Source organism: Oreochromis aureus, linkage group 13 (assembly GCF_013358895.1).
Source record: "Oreochromis aureus strain Israel breed Guangdong linkage group 13, ZZ_aureus, whole genome shotgun sequence".
In the NCBI taxonomy this organism is placed as follows: Eukaryota; Metazoa; Chordata; class Actinopteri; order Cichliformes; family Cichlidae; genus Oreochromis; species Oreochromis aureus.
The window spans coordinates 10,398,483-10,413,378 of NC_052954.1; the positions used below are offsets into that span (position 1 = coordinate 10,398,483).

The 14,896-nt window shown below is 40.3% G+C and overlaps 1 protein-coding gene across 1 annotated transcript in view; it reads right to left on the minus strand.

Moving 5' to 3' along the window:
* The window catches only part of cdh23 (cadherin-related 23), a 189,346-nt gene that overhangs the window by 145,312 nt on the left and 29,138 nt on the right, over window positions 1-14,896 (minus strand). The window contains exons 4-6 of the mRNA XM_039621895.1: window positions 2,732-2,874; window positions 2,376-2,423; window positions 1,917-2,009 (exon numbers count right to left, since the gene is read on the minus strand). Of these exons, the coding sequence (XP_039477829.1) occupies window positions 1,917-2,009; window positions 2,376-2,423; window positions 2,732-2,874 (284 nt within the window). The remainder of the gene's footprint in view (window positions 1-1,916; window positions 2,010-2,375; window positions 2,424-2,731; window positions 2,875-14,896) is intronic.

Genomic DNA, 14,896 nt, shown 5'->3' on the forward strand with positions numbered 1-14,896 from the left:
TCTGTCACTTGCGGTAAATCTCATCGTTTGAATCCTTTGTTTGTCGCCTCTGCTTTGTTACTTCTGCCACTCTTTCATCCTCCACACTCGTCGCCGTTTCCAATCTTCTCCTTTGATGCGCTGATGGCACTTTAACCCGCAGTCATTGTGGCATGTCCAGTGAGTGACAGCATGATGAAGTGATGTTGCAGCATGTTTGCTTTGCCCGCTAAAGGTCGCTTAGGGTCACGGAAGTAATGAGGCCATAAAAATGCAGGTAACTAAAGTTGCTGAGAAATAAGATAAGGTGGCGAAAAGGGTAGAGGAAGGAGAAACAGGGTAAAATGAGGAAGAGGCTGACTTGAAATGAACGAAAACAGTTCCCAAAACTGGCAAAGGATTTAAGTGGAAAAGAGAGCGGCTTAATAAAGAGCTCTGTGCGTACAGATTGGACTGTGTGCTGCATTGTGATTGCAACGCAGTCGTGAAAATATGAATGAAATTGCAGTGTCTCATTTTGTCGAGCAAAGTACGCAATTTAGTTCACTGAGATGTGTGATAAAACATATTTCACTTGCATTAGTCTCACATTGTGTTTACACGCGCACACACACACACACACACACACACACACACACACACACACACACACACACACACACACACACAAGGTTTGCATGTTTTCTTTTCAGTAAGCGATGGCTCACTTTACAGGCTTACACTATTTCCAACGTAAAGAAATGCTGGGGAAAACTCGGATGTATGTACTGCCTGGGAGTACACTGGAGTCTGATTTATTTCCACTCTCTATAGCCTCAAACAAATAAGCTTAAATTTTTTAATCAATAGGATGCCAGGATTGACAGCAGTAGTAATTCAGTAAGTGATGCAAGGGAACTAACAGTATGTGAGTGACTGAGGGTCAAACGCAGCCCTGTTTAATGGCTTTCTCAAGGCTAAACTGAATCCTATTGTTTGCAGAGCTTGAAACGTCTGCATGTGGACTATAAGTGAGTCCCACACAACTTAGCGGCGGTTCAATGCAATGGCCTGAGAGAATCTTCCCTGGTGGGTGATCTAAACAGCCTCGTCTAAACAGTCCTTATTTCTCCCATTTATTTGCCTGACTTTATGGATTGGGAGAGAAAACGCCAGTGGCTTTGAAGATTTGGTGAAGACTCAGAAAGGGGTATGTGCTCAATATAAACACAACAAGACTTGTGGATGTGTATGTGTTTGTGTGTGTGGATTTCAGTCCCTGTTTGAAGTCCTCCACTCCACTTTGGCAATTACTTCATATCAAGGATTAGATGAGGGAGAGGGCATAGAGGAGACACAAAGATGGAAAGAAGTGAGAGCTGAGAAGGAAGGTAGCCGATTCAGTGGGAGGACAGAAAAAGGAGAGAATAGAGATTGAGATTTGCACTGGAGACGGTGTTTTCTCTTCCCTGCAAGGGAGGCTGTACACATTCTCTAAACATTAGCTGGAAGACAACTCCTGAAATCGTGGGAAGATCACAGGTGCAGCAAAACACTGCTATTTCCAGCATGGCAAAGACCAAAATGCACTATGAATAGTAGATGATCACCATAAATCAGACGTAGCCACCGTGCAGTTACAGCTGTTGCAATAGTCATGACGGTGAGGTGAATTTTATTTATGTTTTCTGAGCATTTCTTAAAATTCAAGAGCAGCTTTGTGTTTTCCAAAGTTTTCATCAGTTTGAAGTACAGATTCCAGAGGAAAATGTTCTTCTACTGGAAGTAAAACTTTTTTTACTTTGACATTGTTTTGATGTTCAAAAAGCCAGCAAATTAAATAGAAATTGTCTTGCATATGATGACTTTTCTTTTTCATGTAATCCTGAGTAATGAATAAAATCACAGTCTCATTTCCACTCGAGTACAAATGGTAAATAACGTCCGGGCATCCTTACCTCTGGAATATTGACAGTGTATGGCTGCCCGTGGAAGTTTGGGGCGTTATCGTTCACATCTCCGATCTGGATGTTAACTGTGTCTTTGACCACCTGGGGAAAGAAACACCTTGGTTAAACAGTTCCAAAGCCACTGCCACACGTTTCCTGACAAAGAGCCAAAGTCAATGTAAATGTGGCACAAAGCCGCGATTCAGAGTCAAAGAAAACAGGACAGGTGTGTGATAGATTTCTCGCTGGGGAGAGTAGGTTGAATGTCACTTGTTTCAGTGACTATACTGTGTTGAGTCAGACAGGTGTCATGTGAGGAAGAGAAATAAGGGTAAGTGTAAAAGTGAGAGACTGAAAAAGAGACAGATTGCAAGGCCTCTGTGTGATATGAGGTCAGGCTATATGCAGGATGTCAGCGTGTGAAGAAATGTGTCACAACTATGAATGCAGTGCAAATCTGTCTCTTACCTCTTGATTGTCACTCACGTAGAATTCGACCTGCATCTCTGACTTGGTCTGGTGGAGACAGAGATCCATATCAGCACAAAATTTGCATAGACATGTAATGCAAAGGAGCAGAGCAGAAAAGCAGAAAACAAAAAGGAGCTACAGAAGCCACTCTGAGCTCGACGTCCTTTGTGCTTTCCCCCTCACATTGTTTTGCACTTTTCGGGACTCTTTCATCATTTGATAATTTACGCCGCGTATCCTATTTTCAAAATTGTTCTGTGTGTCTTTTCTTGTACCCAGTGCATTTGCTTTGGTAATGTATGAGCGTGTGTGTAGCAGTTAGTATGTGTGTGCACGAGTTCGTTTGTTTGTACCTCACGGTCGAGTTGCTGTCGAAGCCAGACCACACCGGTTTCTTTGGTCACGGCGAAATACTTCATGGCCTCTTCTCCTGAAACCCCATAGATGAGGGGTTCCCTTTCAGGATCATCTGCCTTCAGCTGGGCCACCGATGAACCTGTCAGGGAGAGAGTCAAAGGTCAGAAGTCCTGCAAAGTCAAAGAAGGCATCAACAAATTGTTATTGACTGAGGCAATTTAGAAAGCGCTGGTTTGTGAGAGCACGCAATTCCTGAATATTCACACAAATGCAGTTATCATGTCAGATTTTCCAATTTGCACGCTACATGAAAAAGTTAGCCTTGCATTAAAATAGATTTTTTTTTTAAATGTATAAATAAATACATCAAAATAAAATGCAAATGAGTTAACAAGGTACCATGATCGTGACAGAAACTCTGACTTCTCAACATTATATTCAAGGAAACCTACTAAAAAAGAGAGAACCACAACAACTATATGTTGTAAAACTCCAGATGTCCTGGTAATGTAACGGTTGATGACAACTTGAAAACACACAAAGGCACAGCACAAAGAAATGCAATAGCGTGCAGGAGCAAAGGATTTTTAATTGGAGCTGCAGCAGCTCACGGGCTTCATTCATCATAAAGAGTAGAAGCTGGCTAATCAAAGCCAGAGGTGGCGTGCTATCATGCAGGCTAATCCGCCACGCTGGACAGATGTATCATGAGGTTGTGTTTAAGAGCGGCACAGAAGACGGTATCAAGACCTCCAAGCTGGTCGGCAAGGCTCATTACCCTCCAGGGTCAAACTGCCTGAGCACAGCATTGTAAATAATATTATATATATATATATGAATCCTGGAAGGATTAGAAGCTTTTTCCCAAATATCAGAGGCAAGGTTTTCCTCCCTGAAGTCCAAAACATACGGTACATAAAATATATTAAGATACCAGTCACTGTCACTTCACAGGTACCTAGTTTAAAATTCCTGTTCATTTCTGCCCTGTGCCTCTGGTCTGTCCGGTGACAGACTTTACCCGTGTTTGTTTCCTGCCTCTCAACCTATCATAGCTGGGATGGGCTCCAGCACCCTCCTCACTAGCTGCATAAGTGCTTGGGAAAATGAATGGATGGACTATAGCAAGAACCCAGCCAAGCCAGTGTATTTCCCTGGTCCCAAGCCCAGATAAATGTGGGTTACGTCAGGAGGGGCATCCGGCAAAAATCTTTGCCAAATCAAACACACGGCCCATCAGTGATCGGTCGGGGTCCAGGTTAAGAATGACCGTCTCCAGTGTTGTTGGCCAACAGGGTGCCGTTGTTGGCCAAAGACAAAGGCGGAGGATTGTTGTCACGGGTTGGATGACATGGAGGCAGATTAAGGGATCGGCCGAAAGATGAAGAAGTGGACTATACCAAAACACTGTGGGCTTATGTTTGCCTTGTAACTGCTATTTGTGCTCAACTGTTAATAGATTTGCAAAAAATGCTGTGTGTAAATTCAAAAATTTGAGAATTTATCCTAAATGTCAAGACAGGATAACCTCACGGAAACACATTTAACTTAATCTGGGGCGTAATGTTCTTTGACTGCCTCTTGACCTCAGGGTGATATATGCTGAGGTAAGCATTTGACTACTGTTAAGAACAGTTTTTTTTAAAGGAGTGCATGGACAGAAGAGAAAATAAACAGATCATTCAATAATTGCACAGACACATACACTTGTCCCCCCCTCCCTCTTCAGACGTACTTGGCCAGACAACAGAAGTGAAGCCAAACTAAATCAAATCTGTCACTTGCGCACCAAACTGCTTAATACAGTGACCAATTAGGCTTCACAATCACACACCCCTCTCGTTTTATTAATACACCCCATTTTCTTATGAAAGGGTGGCAAAAATGACTAATTAATATAACGATTTATGAACCCCTCTCATTGCAGTCTAATGAGATTTATGCAAATTCAGCTGCTTTCAATATGAGTTATAATTTGGTTGAAGACGGTGCAAATTAAGCATTTTACCCCATAGTCATCAATAATAACTGTTTTTTTTCCCTCCTCCTTTTGGCCCTCTCGACTGTGAACGAATTGTCTGCTCCACGTGGGTAGACATACACTTGAGTGAAGGATAACAAATGTTCATTTCAGACTATGTATGAGAGACAGTCTTGTGGAAGATTAACTCTTACTGCTGAGAAGAAAGATGAACCGAGACCAACTTACTGAGAATATGAGTTAGATTCTCTGCCCTGATTAGACAAACGAAGGGCTGCTCTAGATGCTAATATATTATATCACCAAATATGTGTGTAGTTATATATTATTGCGATAAATACATTTTTTACATAGAGATTTAGTGCAGAGACCAATAAAACTGCCTGAGAACTTCTTTTCTGGCTCCTGTGGGTCAGTTTTGTTTTATTAACAGATTTTTTTTAAACCTTGCCTAAGGTTATAGACATTAACAGAGCAAAATGGGTGTACTTAGATAAAGACAATAGGATCTACATAATTTATTTTGTCCTCAAATATGGAAATTTCTGAGATATTAGGATATTATACTTTGGTGAAAGACATTCTGAGCATAAATTAAGGTAGAAAAAAGATTTAGACATTTCAATAAACGACGAATTGTAGAAAAGTGGTTAATTGTATCATTTTGTTTTGTTTTTTTTCTTACGGATTTTTGAAACACTGTGTTTTTTCATTTCAAGTTAGATTTATGCTGTGTTAGTTTAACATTAGGATTCATTTTCAGGATTGTGGGTAAAGAAAAAAGGTGTAAAATACTTTGGGTCATGATTTAGGTTGAAGTATTAACATGTAAGGTGAAGACATAGTTAAATGTTTTGTTTTGGTTAACGTAAGGCAACTAATGGTTATAGTTTAGGTTGGAGTAAAGAAAATGAATGTAAGTCGGTGCAATGTCCTCTAAAGTCACGTCTACACAGCTGTGTTTGGGAGTGTGTGTGTGTAGCGTAGGTATCCCTCTAATGCTTATCTGTAACACTGTGACACCAAGCCCTTTCCCCTGACAAATGATGCTATTTAGCAGCAAGTGATGCCAGTATTACTGTTATGAATGATACAGTACACATTAATATTACCCCCTCCCCATCCCTTCTAGTCTGCAACACTGCATTCATGACAAGAGCAATGGGTGAGAGGAACCATCTCTCTACTTCACCTTTCTCTCTACGATTGTCCTCTGAACCTCTTACTTTCTCACTTTTCTCTCCACTTTTTGGTTGTATTCACGTTTGTAAAGTGACACTAAAGTCACAAAGTCAGAGACATCGTCATTCCCAGGACAGCAAGAACTGCCATCATGAACTTGATTAAGATGCTTTGTGTGTAAATATAACTAAACAATGAGAGAGAAAAAAGTTAAACAGCATATAAAACTAAAACTAAATTAAATCTAGCCTCTTATACATTTTTGAATGCAGATTTTGACACTTTCAAACAGGTCCCAGCATCCTACACTGCTGCGACCAGTGAATCACAGCACAGATCCTGAGGGACACCTTGTGCATATCTCTGTGACATCCGCTGCTTCTGGCAGCATAGGAATGAGAATGAGTGGGTCAGAAACACAGCAAAGGAAGGTAAGCCCACAAAAACATCTAGGGACTGAACTGAAACAGCTACCACATCTTGTTAGATCTGCAGATCAAGTATCTGAGACTTTCTTCTTAAGACCCCACAAATTTCAGATTACTCACTCAAGCTGTGAAGGTTCCATAAAGATGTTGTATTAATGTTAAATAAAAACACTTTCCACCTGCTTACAGAATCAAAGAGGATGGATACCTAACTGGGAAGCTTACAGAAAACAATGAGAGCATTTAGGTTTAAATGTCTGGGCTGGAGTGTGAGATGGCCACAATAAGGAAGCAGGGAAAAATGAGGGTAGATGTTAGTGGAAGAGAGGAGGAAGAACAATGATGTTTCTTAAAGGGCGTAACAAATACACCCCATTACTGTAAACACTTTTCCAAAAGCATGAGTTCGTAAAGACAAACCATTTTTGCTTCACTATGTCAGGACTGAAATTCACACTACCACTATAGGCAGAAGTCTGAAACTGAGGAAGAAGAGGAGGAGGAAAAAAAGCAAGGAAGACTTGCTAACCTATAGAGAGCAACACCTGCATGTTTTACTGAGCCCAACCTTTTAGAAAAGGCAAGGGGGCCCGTGGGGGGAGCTAAATCAGCCGCTGGAGGACATCAATCCCTGCTGGATCAATAAGAGTCGTGCGCGTTAGACGGGGACTAGCCTCGGCCCTGCCCTGGGGCCTCAGGCTTGAGAAAGAAAAGGGGCTGTAGGCCAAAGCCCTGTTTATTATGTTGGTGACATCTCTAGACCTCTCGTTCATCTGAGTTCTGATTCACTGGGACAGGCACTGTCAGCACTGCAATTTCAGGCATGCAGTGAATTATAGCTTTAAATTTTATGGAGCACAGAGGCTTAATGGATATATGGGCAATGTTCAGCTGTCTACCAGCAGGGGCAAACAAAAAAAAAGAAAAAAAAAAAAGAAAGAAAGAATGGATGGATGAAGCCACCTCGAACTATATGAGATTGACTGACTGTGCAGGATGGTGCTGGAGAGAATCTTGATCTTTACCTGCTCTGTATAAATACTTGATGGGTTGTCTTGAGGCAGGGCCAGTAAGACTGAAGTCATGCAATCAGTTGGCTGATGAGTCAGTATGATGCCACTCATGTTACTGCACTGTCTATCCGCTGACAAAGAGAGCCTTCAAACACATCAGCAATGCCAAGCTGAAGCCGCGCTGCCTCACATCAATCACTGCCATCAAAAATTCACACAGGCAAACACTGTCATAAGTTAACTGGCAGCATGAGCTAATTTCATACAGCGCACTTCTACTTTAAAGTGAAGCATTTGCCACTTTATAGATTACCACGTGAAGAAAATTTGAAAAAAGATTGTGGTGAGAAGCAAAAATAAATTTCACATCTGTCAAACAGAACAGTTGTGATTGTGAGAGTGTGACTCCAAGCTACAGTGCCGTACACTTTTCAGCATCACAGATAGCAAGCGCAGAGCTAAAGCACAAAAGCAAACAAGAGCATGTGCAAATTATATGCCATTACAGCACAATGCAAGGACGCAAACACTCATATCATAAAGAAAGAGCGAGAGAGTAACCTGAATAAAGCAACAGGGTAATATCATATAATGTTGTTCCATAAAGCTGTGCTATAAACTTACACACATACAGGAGGAAATTCTACTGAATATACTCGGCTGCAATAGCTATCAGCAGTTTCTGTTTGTGGTATGTCTGACAGTGTGTTAACAGAGCATGCACACCCCTAATGCACCAGTCCCTATACATGCATATGGAATATGTGCTATGGTGAATCTTGTTAATCTGACCTATTACTGACTTTGTCTTAGCTGAGGTAAATACTTTACTGTGAAGCTGAATTTTAGAAAAATCTCAGTCTGTCACGGACATGATACTGAAGAGGGAAGTGAGAGAGACAAAACCCTAGACGAAAAGAGTTTGGATTTTAAAGAACTCAGGTATGCAAAATCTGACTTCTGCATACTCTGGTCATTTATATTTTATGTCAGTTTTGGTGCTGAGATGTGGACTAAGGCTTAGCTTTAGATAAAATGTGACGCAAAGAGTTTCTGGCAAGTGTCAGTATGTGAGCTGAAATCACAGAATACCTCACATGCATGTGGAATATTTCTATATTCACCATATTCACATGTACAGTTTTGCAAACTGAAATATCTATAAAAATATTCTAAATTTACTGAAATGAAGACAATAGGGACAGAATATGTCCCTATTGAGACTCAGCAATAATAAATGCTTATCAAATTTTTTAGACCACTGCCCAATGTAAGGTTCATGCTACAGTCATGTTTTTAATGGTTAATCCACCTGTGTGTGCATGATGAATCAAACAATAATTTTTGTTGTTATGCATACATTTTCACATTTGCAGTTTTACAAAAATTAGTTGTTGATTAAATCAACAAGTTACGGTTATTTACCTGCATTTCTAGACAGAAAAAAGTTTAAATAAACAACAGTATATAAGTTTTAAACACATTTTGGAGTAATTTCTAAAATATTTGCATTTTCTTGGTTTTAATGTGAAGCAATCTAGTCTTGTTTTGCACTGTAAAGATGATATGTTTAATTCTTTCATGTGTTTGTAGCTGTCTTTCTTATGAATTCATTATATATATCTGGAGCATCAGACAGCAGCAGGATCCATATGAGCATTTCTGAAACAAGGGAGTTGCGCAATATTAATTTGTTAGTTAAAACAAATAATCAATGATATGGGGAAAGAATTGCTCAGGACGTAATAAAATAACTTTCTGCTCTTTTCCACACCTCAAACAGGTGAGATGCAATGTTAGGTCCTCACAACACATCCTGACAGTTGAGTGAGAGTGACAGAAATGGACTCTCAAGCATGAAGCACAATGCACTTCTCAGTCCAAACCCTCAGCAACGTACAAACCTAACTCCGTCAGTCAATTTGGCTCATGTGAAACACTTTGAGACTAATTTATGAGTCAGATTCCATCAGGGGATTTAAGCAGTTTCAGACTCATCCTTTTAAGAGACCTCTTGGGGGCATATGCATTAAGTTACACCCTTGCCACCAGTCAAAAACACAGCAAATGAATCTTTCTTCTATTCCTTTAGAAATGAGATGGAAATGAGTTAAAATCACCTCATTGCTGCTTTCTATGCCCACGGTGTTGTGCGCTGCGTTAACGTCTACAGATACAGGTGGCCTCGGGGAAGCCAGTTGGACGCAGAAGTAAACTAAACAGATCTTCCTGGAATGACAATAGTGTGGTGGCCAGAAAATAAGTGCTTGGACCTCCATTTCCATATAAAGAGAGAAGTACGTCTTTGGGAGGCATCTTTAATAGCTGAAAAAAGGATGCATGCTGTTAGTTTATATCCCCGTAGGATGAAAATAACCAAGGAGACTGACAGTAAAACCTTTCTTCCCCCACGGTGGTCAGTTAAATAGCTAACAATAAAAAGATGGGAAAAAAGAGAAAATGGCTCACCAATAATGTTTCCAAGTCTTTATGTCTCAAATAAACAAATGCAACCCATTTGTAAATTGAAAACTGCAGAGGACTACAATGTTCCTGTTGAATAGTGGACACAAATCACAGCTAGAACCCTTTAAAGGATGTTAAATCTGTCTGCTGCTGCAAAACAAAGTAGATTTACCACACAAAAATATTTTCAAAAGTTCCTCTGAAACAAAACATTTGCCATATTCCATTTCATCTTCCTCTCATTCATTTTCTTCAGTTTCCTTTCTCCTGTATGCACGCGTACTCATGTTTAAGTGTTCACACACGTGTTGGTGACATCAATAACTGTGATGTGGAATCGAGCCAAAGACAAATAGTACCTTGAGTCTGGCTTTAAGTGACTCCTGTGTTTCAACAACATACACCATAAGAGTCCTTGAGAGGCTGTGTATTAATCCGACAGATTTATGACCAAATCTGTCACGGATGAGCGGACACCCTCTGCCTTTTCTTTAGCCACTCCTGAGAGAAATACACACCTCCTAAAGCACACACTCAACATCTGTGCGTATAACTTTAGTATACAGGCTGTACATACTCAGTAACACAAGATAAACATATTTATAAGCTATAAAAATGTAGAAGTACTCATATCAATGTACATTTCATGTGGAACCTCTTTTTTAAGTGATAAATAAAATGTCTGAGAGAAGCACAAAGAAACATGCAGTTTGACTGTCAGGTAGCATATGTACTGTACAGATTCATGGCTGTCTTCTGTAGAAAGGAGGCAATCGCTATTAGAGAGCTTAAAAAGGAGGCGAAACGTACTGGAAACAAATGGTTTGGGTACCTGTTCACAGCTTACAATAAAAATTCTTCCTCACTATGCTGTAACCTTGCAAAAACAGAACAAAGTCAAAGTGATCTGTTTGTTTCCTGTTGAGATTCCAGAAAAAGAGGCATCAAGGTTTTTGTTTTTTTAAGGTGCACAATGATGAATGTCATAGGAAACTGCAACTCTGATTACCGTTAACTATATTTTAAAGACAAAAAGAAATAATTCACATAAAAGAATACCATTAGAAACTCTTGCAAATATTTTTTGAAGCTGACTTCCGTCCAGACACGAACCATTGGTTGCCTTGCGTATGATAAGAGCGATCGCACAGCGATCTGAGGAAGACGAGGCATTTGATTGGATGTCCGGCTCGGGATTGGCTTTCTAATACACCCAAATGTTGAAGTGATGAAAACACTGACTGACAAGGCTGTGACTAACCAATCACGCTGAGAAACTTGGAGGACAGTGAAGGACATTAGTGGACAGTCATCCCACGCATTGGTGAAGGGGGACAGACCTGTCACTGCAAATTCACACGCAGCTCCGTTCGGTCTCCGATCACACAGTAAAGCTCTTTGCTCTTGCTATTTTCTGTTCCATCCCATCACAGTCTTGCTGTTCCCCCACTCTCTCTCTCTCGCTTTCGTTTTTTGTCATCCTCTCGTCACGCTCCGTCCTGCTTGTGGAGGCCAGACAGAGGGACACAGGCAGCGCTGATAGGAGTGGACAGGTGGCTGTGTGCTGCTAAGGCTTCTGGAGTGACGGCTCAGCCAGCCTGGCCTGTCGTTGTCACAAAAGCAAATGCCTGCCCAAAACACACACATCCACCCCAAACCGCACCACTCCTGCCAATATGCCAAAATGTCCATCAACAATGGCACTTTGTGAAGAATGCCCAGTTTTTTCCTTTTCTTTCTTTCTTTCTTCACGTCTTGCTCTTTTCATCTGGTTTTTCTTGCTAAGCTCAATTTTCAAGCCAGTTCTTATTCTGTTGTTTACCTCTCGTTTCTCTCCCTACATGCCCTCCTCTCCCACACTGGCCCTCTGCTGACCCCACCAGGACTGACTATTACCTCAGAGTAAGCTAAATCATGCTCGGGTAATGGAACATGCCACTTTCACCGTGAAGCCACACACACATAAACACATTCACACTAAAACAAAAGCTTCTCCCTTTTGACCTTTTCTCTTTTCTCTCCCGTTTACATGTTTATCATTTGTCCCGTGTATTGCTGAAATATAAGGTTGATGTTGTTTCTGTCAGCCCTGCGAATGTGGATGGAGATGTTGGGGGTAAGGCAGGAGCTAGGGTCAAGAATGAGGCTCTGGCAAGTGAGAGGTGACCTAAAGTTCTTGTTGCCACTAATATGGAACCCTTCTGAGCACTCAGAAATTAAAAAAATGTCCTTCTTATTCTTTAAAAAAACAAAAAAACAACAAAAAAAGAACAACAACAATCATGTAGTTATTTATTTAACAAAAACTGAGACAAAATGCAGAAGTGTGTGAAAAAACTGAGTGATGCTCCAGTAGCTTCTAAAACCACCTTTAGCAGCAATAATTTGGACTGGTTTCTGTGTGACCACTCTTCTTTACAGTGTTGATTCATTTCAGTGTGGCTTGTGGGCATCCGTTTACACATGCACAGCTCTGTATAGGTCCCACCACAGCATTTCAGTTGGGTTAAGATCTAGATTTTGACTGGGCCATTGCAGCATCTTGGTTCATTCATTTTTCAGCCATCCAGCAAAGCTTTAGCTGACAGACAGACGGCCTCATGTTTGACTTTAGAATACTGTGGTGTAAAGAAGAGGATGCCCAGGCTCTTTGGCTGTGAAACAATCCCAAATCATCATCCCTCCACCACTATGCTTAGTGTGACGTATTTGTCTTGATATGCTGTCTTTGGCCGTGATACACAGCACCACATTTGGAGAAAACCAAACATCTGTCCAAAGGACATTGTTCTAGAAGTTTTGTGGTTTGTTTAGATGCAAGTTTGCAACCCGTGCTGCTCAGAGAGGAGGCTTTCTCCAGGCAACCCTTCCAAACAAGCCATACTTGTTCAGTCTTTTTCTCATTGTACTGTCAAGAGCTTTAACATTTAACATGAGGCAACATTCAGCTGAGGCCTGTAGAGTCTGTAGCTCAAACTCTACAGGCCTTTTTGCAATTTCTCTGAGCATTGCATGATCTGACCTTTGGGAATTTGTTGGCACGTGCACTCCTGGGAAAATTGGAAACTGTCTTGAATGTTTTCCACTTCTGAATAATCCTTTTCACAGTGGAATGACAGAAATGAGCTTAGATCTTTTTTCAGATTGATTGGCAGCAACTATTGCTTCATTATCATTGCTGATGTCTTTCGTCATCGGACTTATATTAAAACACACCTGAATGCTCCAGAGCAGCAAACTACCAATACGCCTGCTTTTATAGAGATGATCACATTTGCTGATGATCAGTTAAATAAATGCATTTGATTAGCTTAGCATTATCTATCTATATATTGCAAGGAACTGCATGGAGACATGTTGTAGACTAAGATGAGTTACACTGAAGTGCATTCTAGTTCCTGGAAAGCTTACAAAATGCTTTAAATATTTATTAAATAACTACCAAGCTACCTGAGCACCTCAGGTAGGTAAAGTAATTTTTACTGCTAATACTAAAGCTGCCAATCAATAAATACTTGTCATCCTCTGTTATGTGGCCTGATGTTCAAGAGAGGTTCCAAGTACAAGACACAGGCTGGAGAGGTAATGAGGAAATGTCTTTATGGGCAAAGCACAAAATTAGAGAAACAGTCTAAAAGATACGAGCAAAAAATACAGAACCTAAAAGGAACAGGATTCACGAGGAACACTGCGTGTACAAAGACAAGACTATATACATTTACAAAAGAGCGATTACACAATAAAACGGGGCTACAGGTGAAGACAGTAAAACACACATTAAAAAAACAAGGAAAGGGACAGACTGTTGAGACAATACAAGACTCACGTGGAAACAATCAGGGAATCAGTGGAGAAGACAGAAGCACTTGAAACACAACAAGAAATGACATTAAAATACAAAACAGGAACCAAAACTTAAGAGCATCACAAAATCCTGGGACCATGACTCCTTCGTGAACGCCAGAGAGAGGACACGTTATTTTGTTTTTGTCATAGATTAATTGGCTGCTGAACTGCTTGCATACTGTAAAATACTTCTAAACTATGTGCTGAATAGTCTATAGAGCATTAAAGACAGGAAATTAATAAATTACAATCCATCCTGTTGCCAAGTGAAATCTCATATTTTCCAAGGCCACTTTGATCCACTTACTTCAGTCCCAAATGGCAGACACCACTGAATGTTGAAGTCATTACGGAAGAGGCATTAAGGTACAGTTAGTGATCTAATTTATTTTTTTTAAAAGGACGTGCATTATGGTGGACATTTCAAATTTGTCATAGGGTTAAAAGCTCAGACTTGGCTACCTTACATTAAGATCTCATTTTTTGTTTAGGCAGTGTGTTGGTGAATATAAACAACGCTGAATCCACTTAATACTTCCACTTTCCTTACTTGGCTTATGTGGGGTTTTATAAAACTATTCTCAAGTTTTATAAAAAGCAGCTTAATGGAGACATGTCTGTGGAAATAAATGTTTGGGTTTTTTGTTAACGATGAAAATACCGAAAATGGTGTTGAAGTATCCACTTCATGGTAGGTTGAACTGAAAGTAACACCCAGAGGTGGCACAAAGTGTCCCGCCTTGTCTAAGGAGCAGTTCCAGCTGAAATGCTTCAGACAGCAATGGTAACCTTTCTGTTTTTATCAGCGAGTTCTCAAGTTGCAGATATCTCCTAACAGCAAAGGAACAACACAACTTTCTCAAAGCAAAATTGGAAATCTTGGAAGCAGCATTGATGCTGACTGTCCATGCTGCTAACTGTCGAGTTCCCAAGTTGCCACTGACATGTATGGATTGGATGGGTTGTTACTGACACCTGGAGAAATGTCAATAGCACCTTGAGAAATATATTTACTTTGGAAATTGGTGATGTTTTCAATGCTTATTTTACCCACTATATATTATATATTTTCAACAATGTGTCTCACTTTTTCTATGTGACAAAGAAATGCTGAAAATTGCATTTCTGTAGTAAATGGTGAAAAATCAAATTAACTTTAGTGTAGCAAGAATGGCCACGTTAGTAAAGAGAAAGCTGTAAAATGTATGAAAATACAGCTAAAAGTCCAAATTTTATGCATTTCTT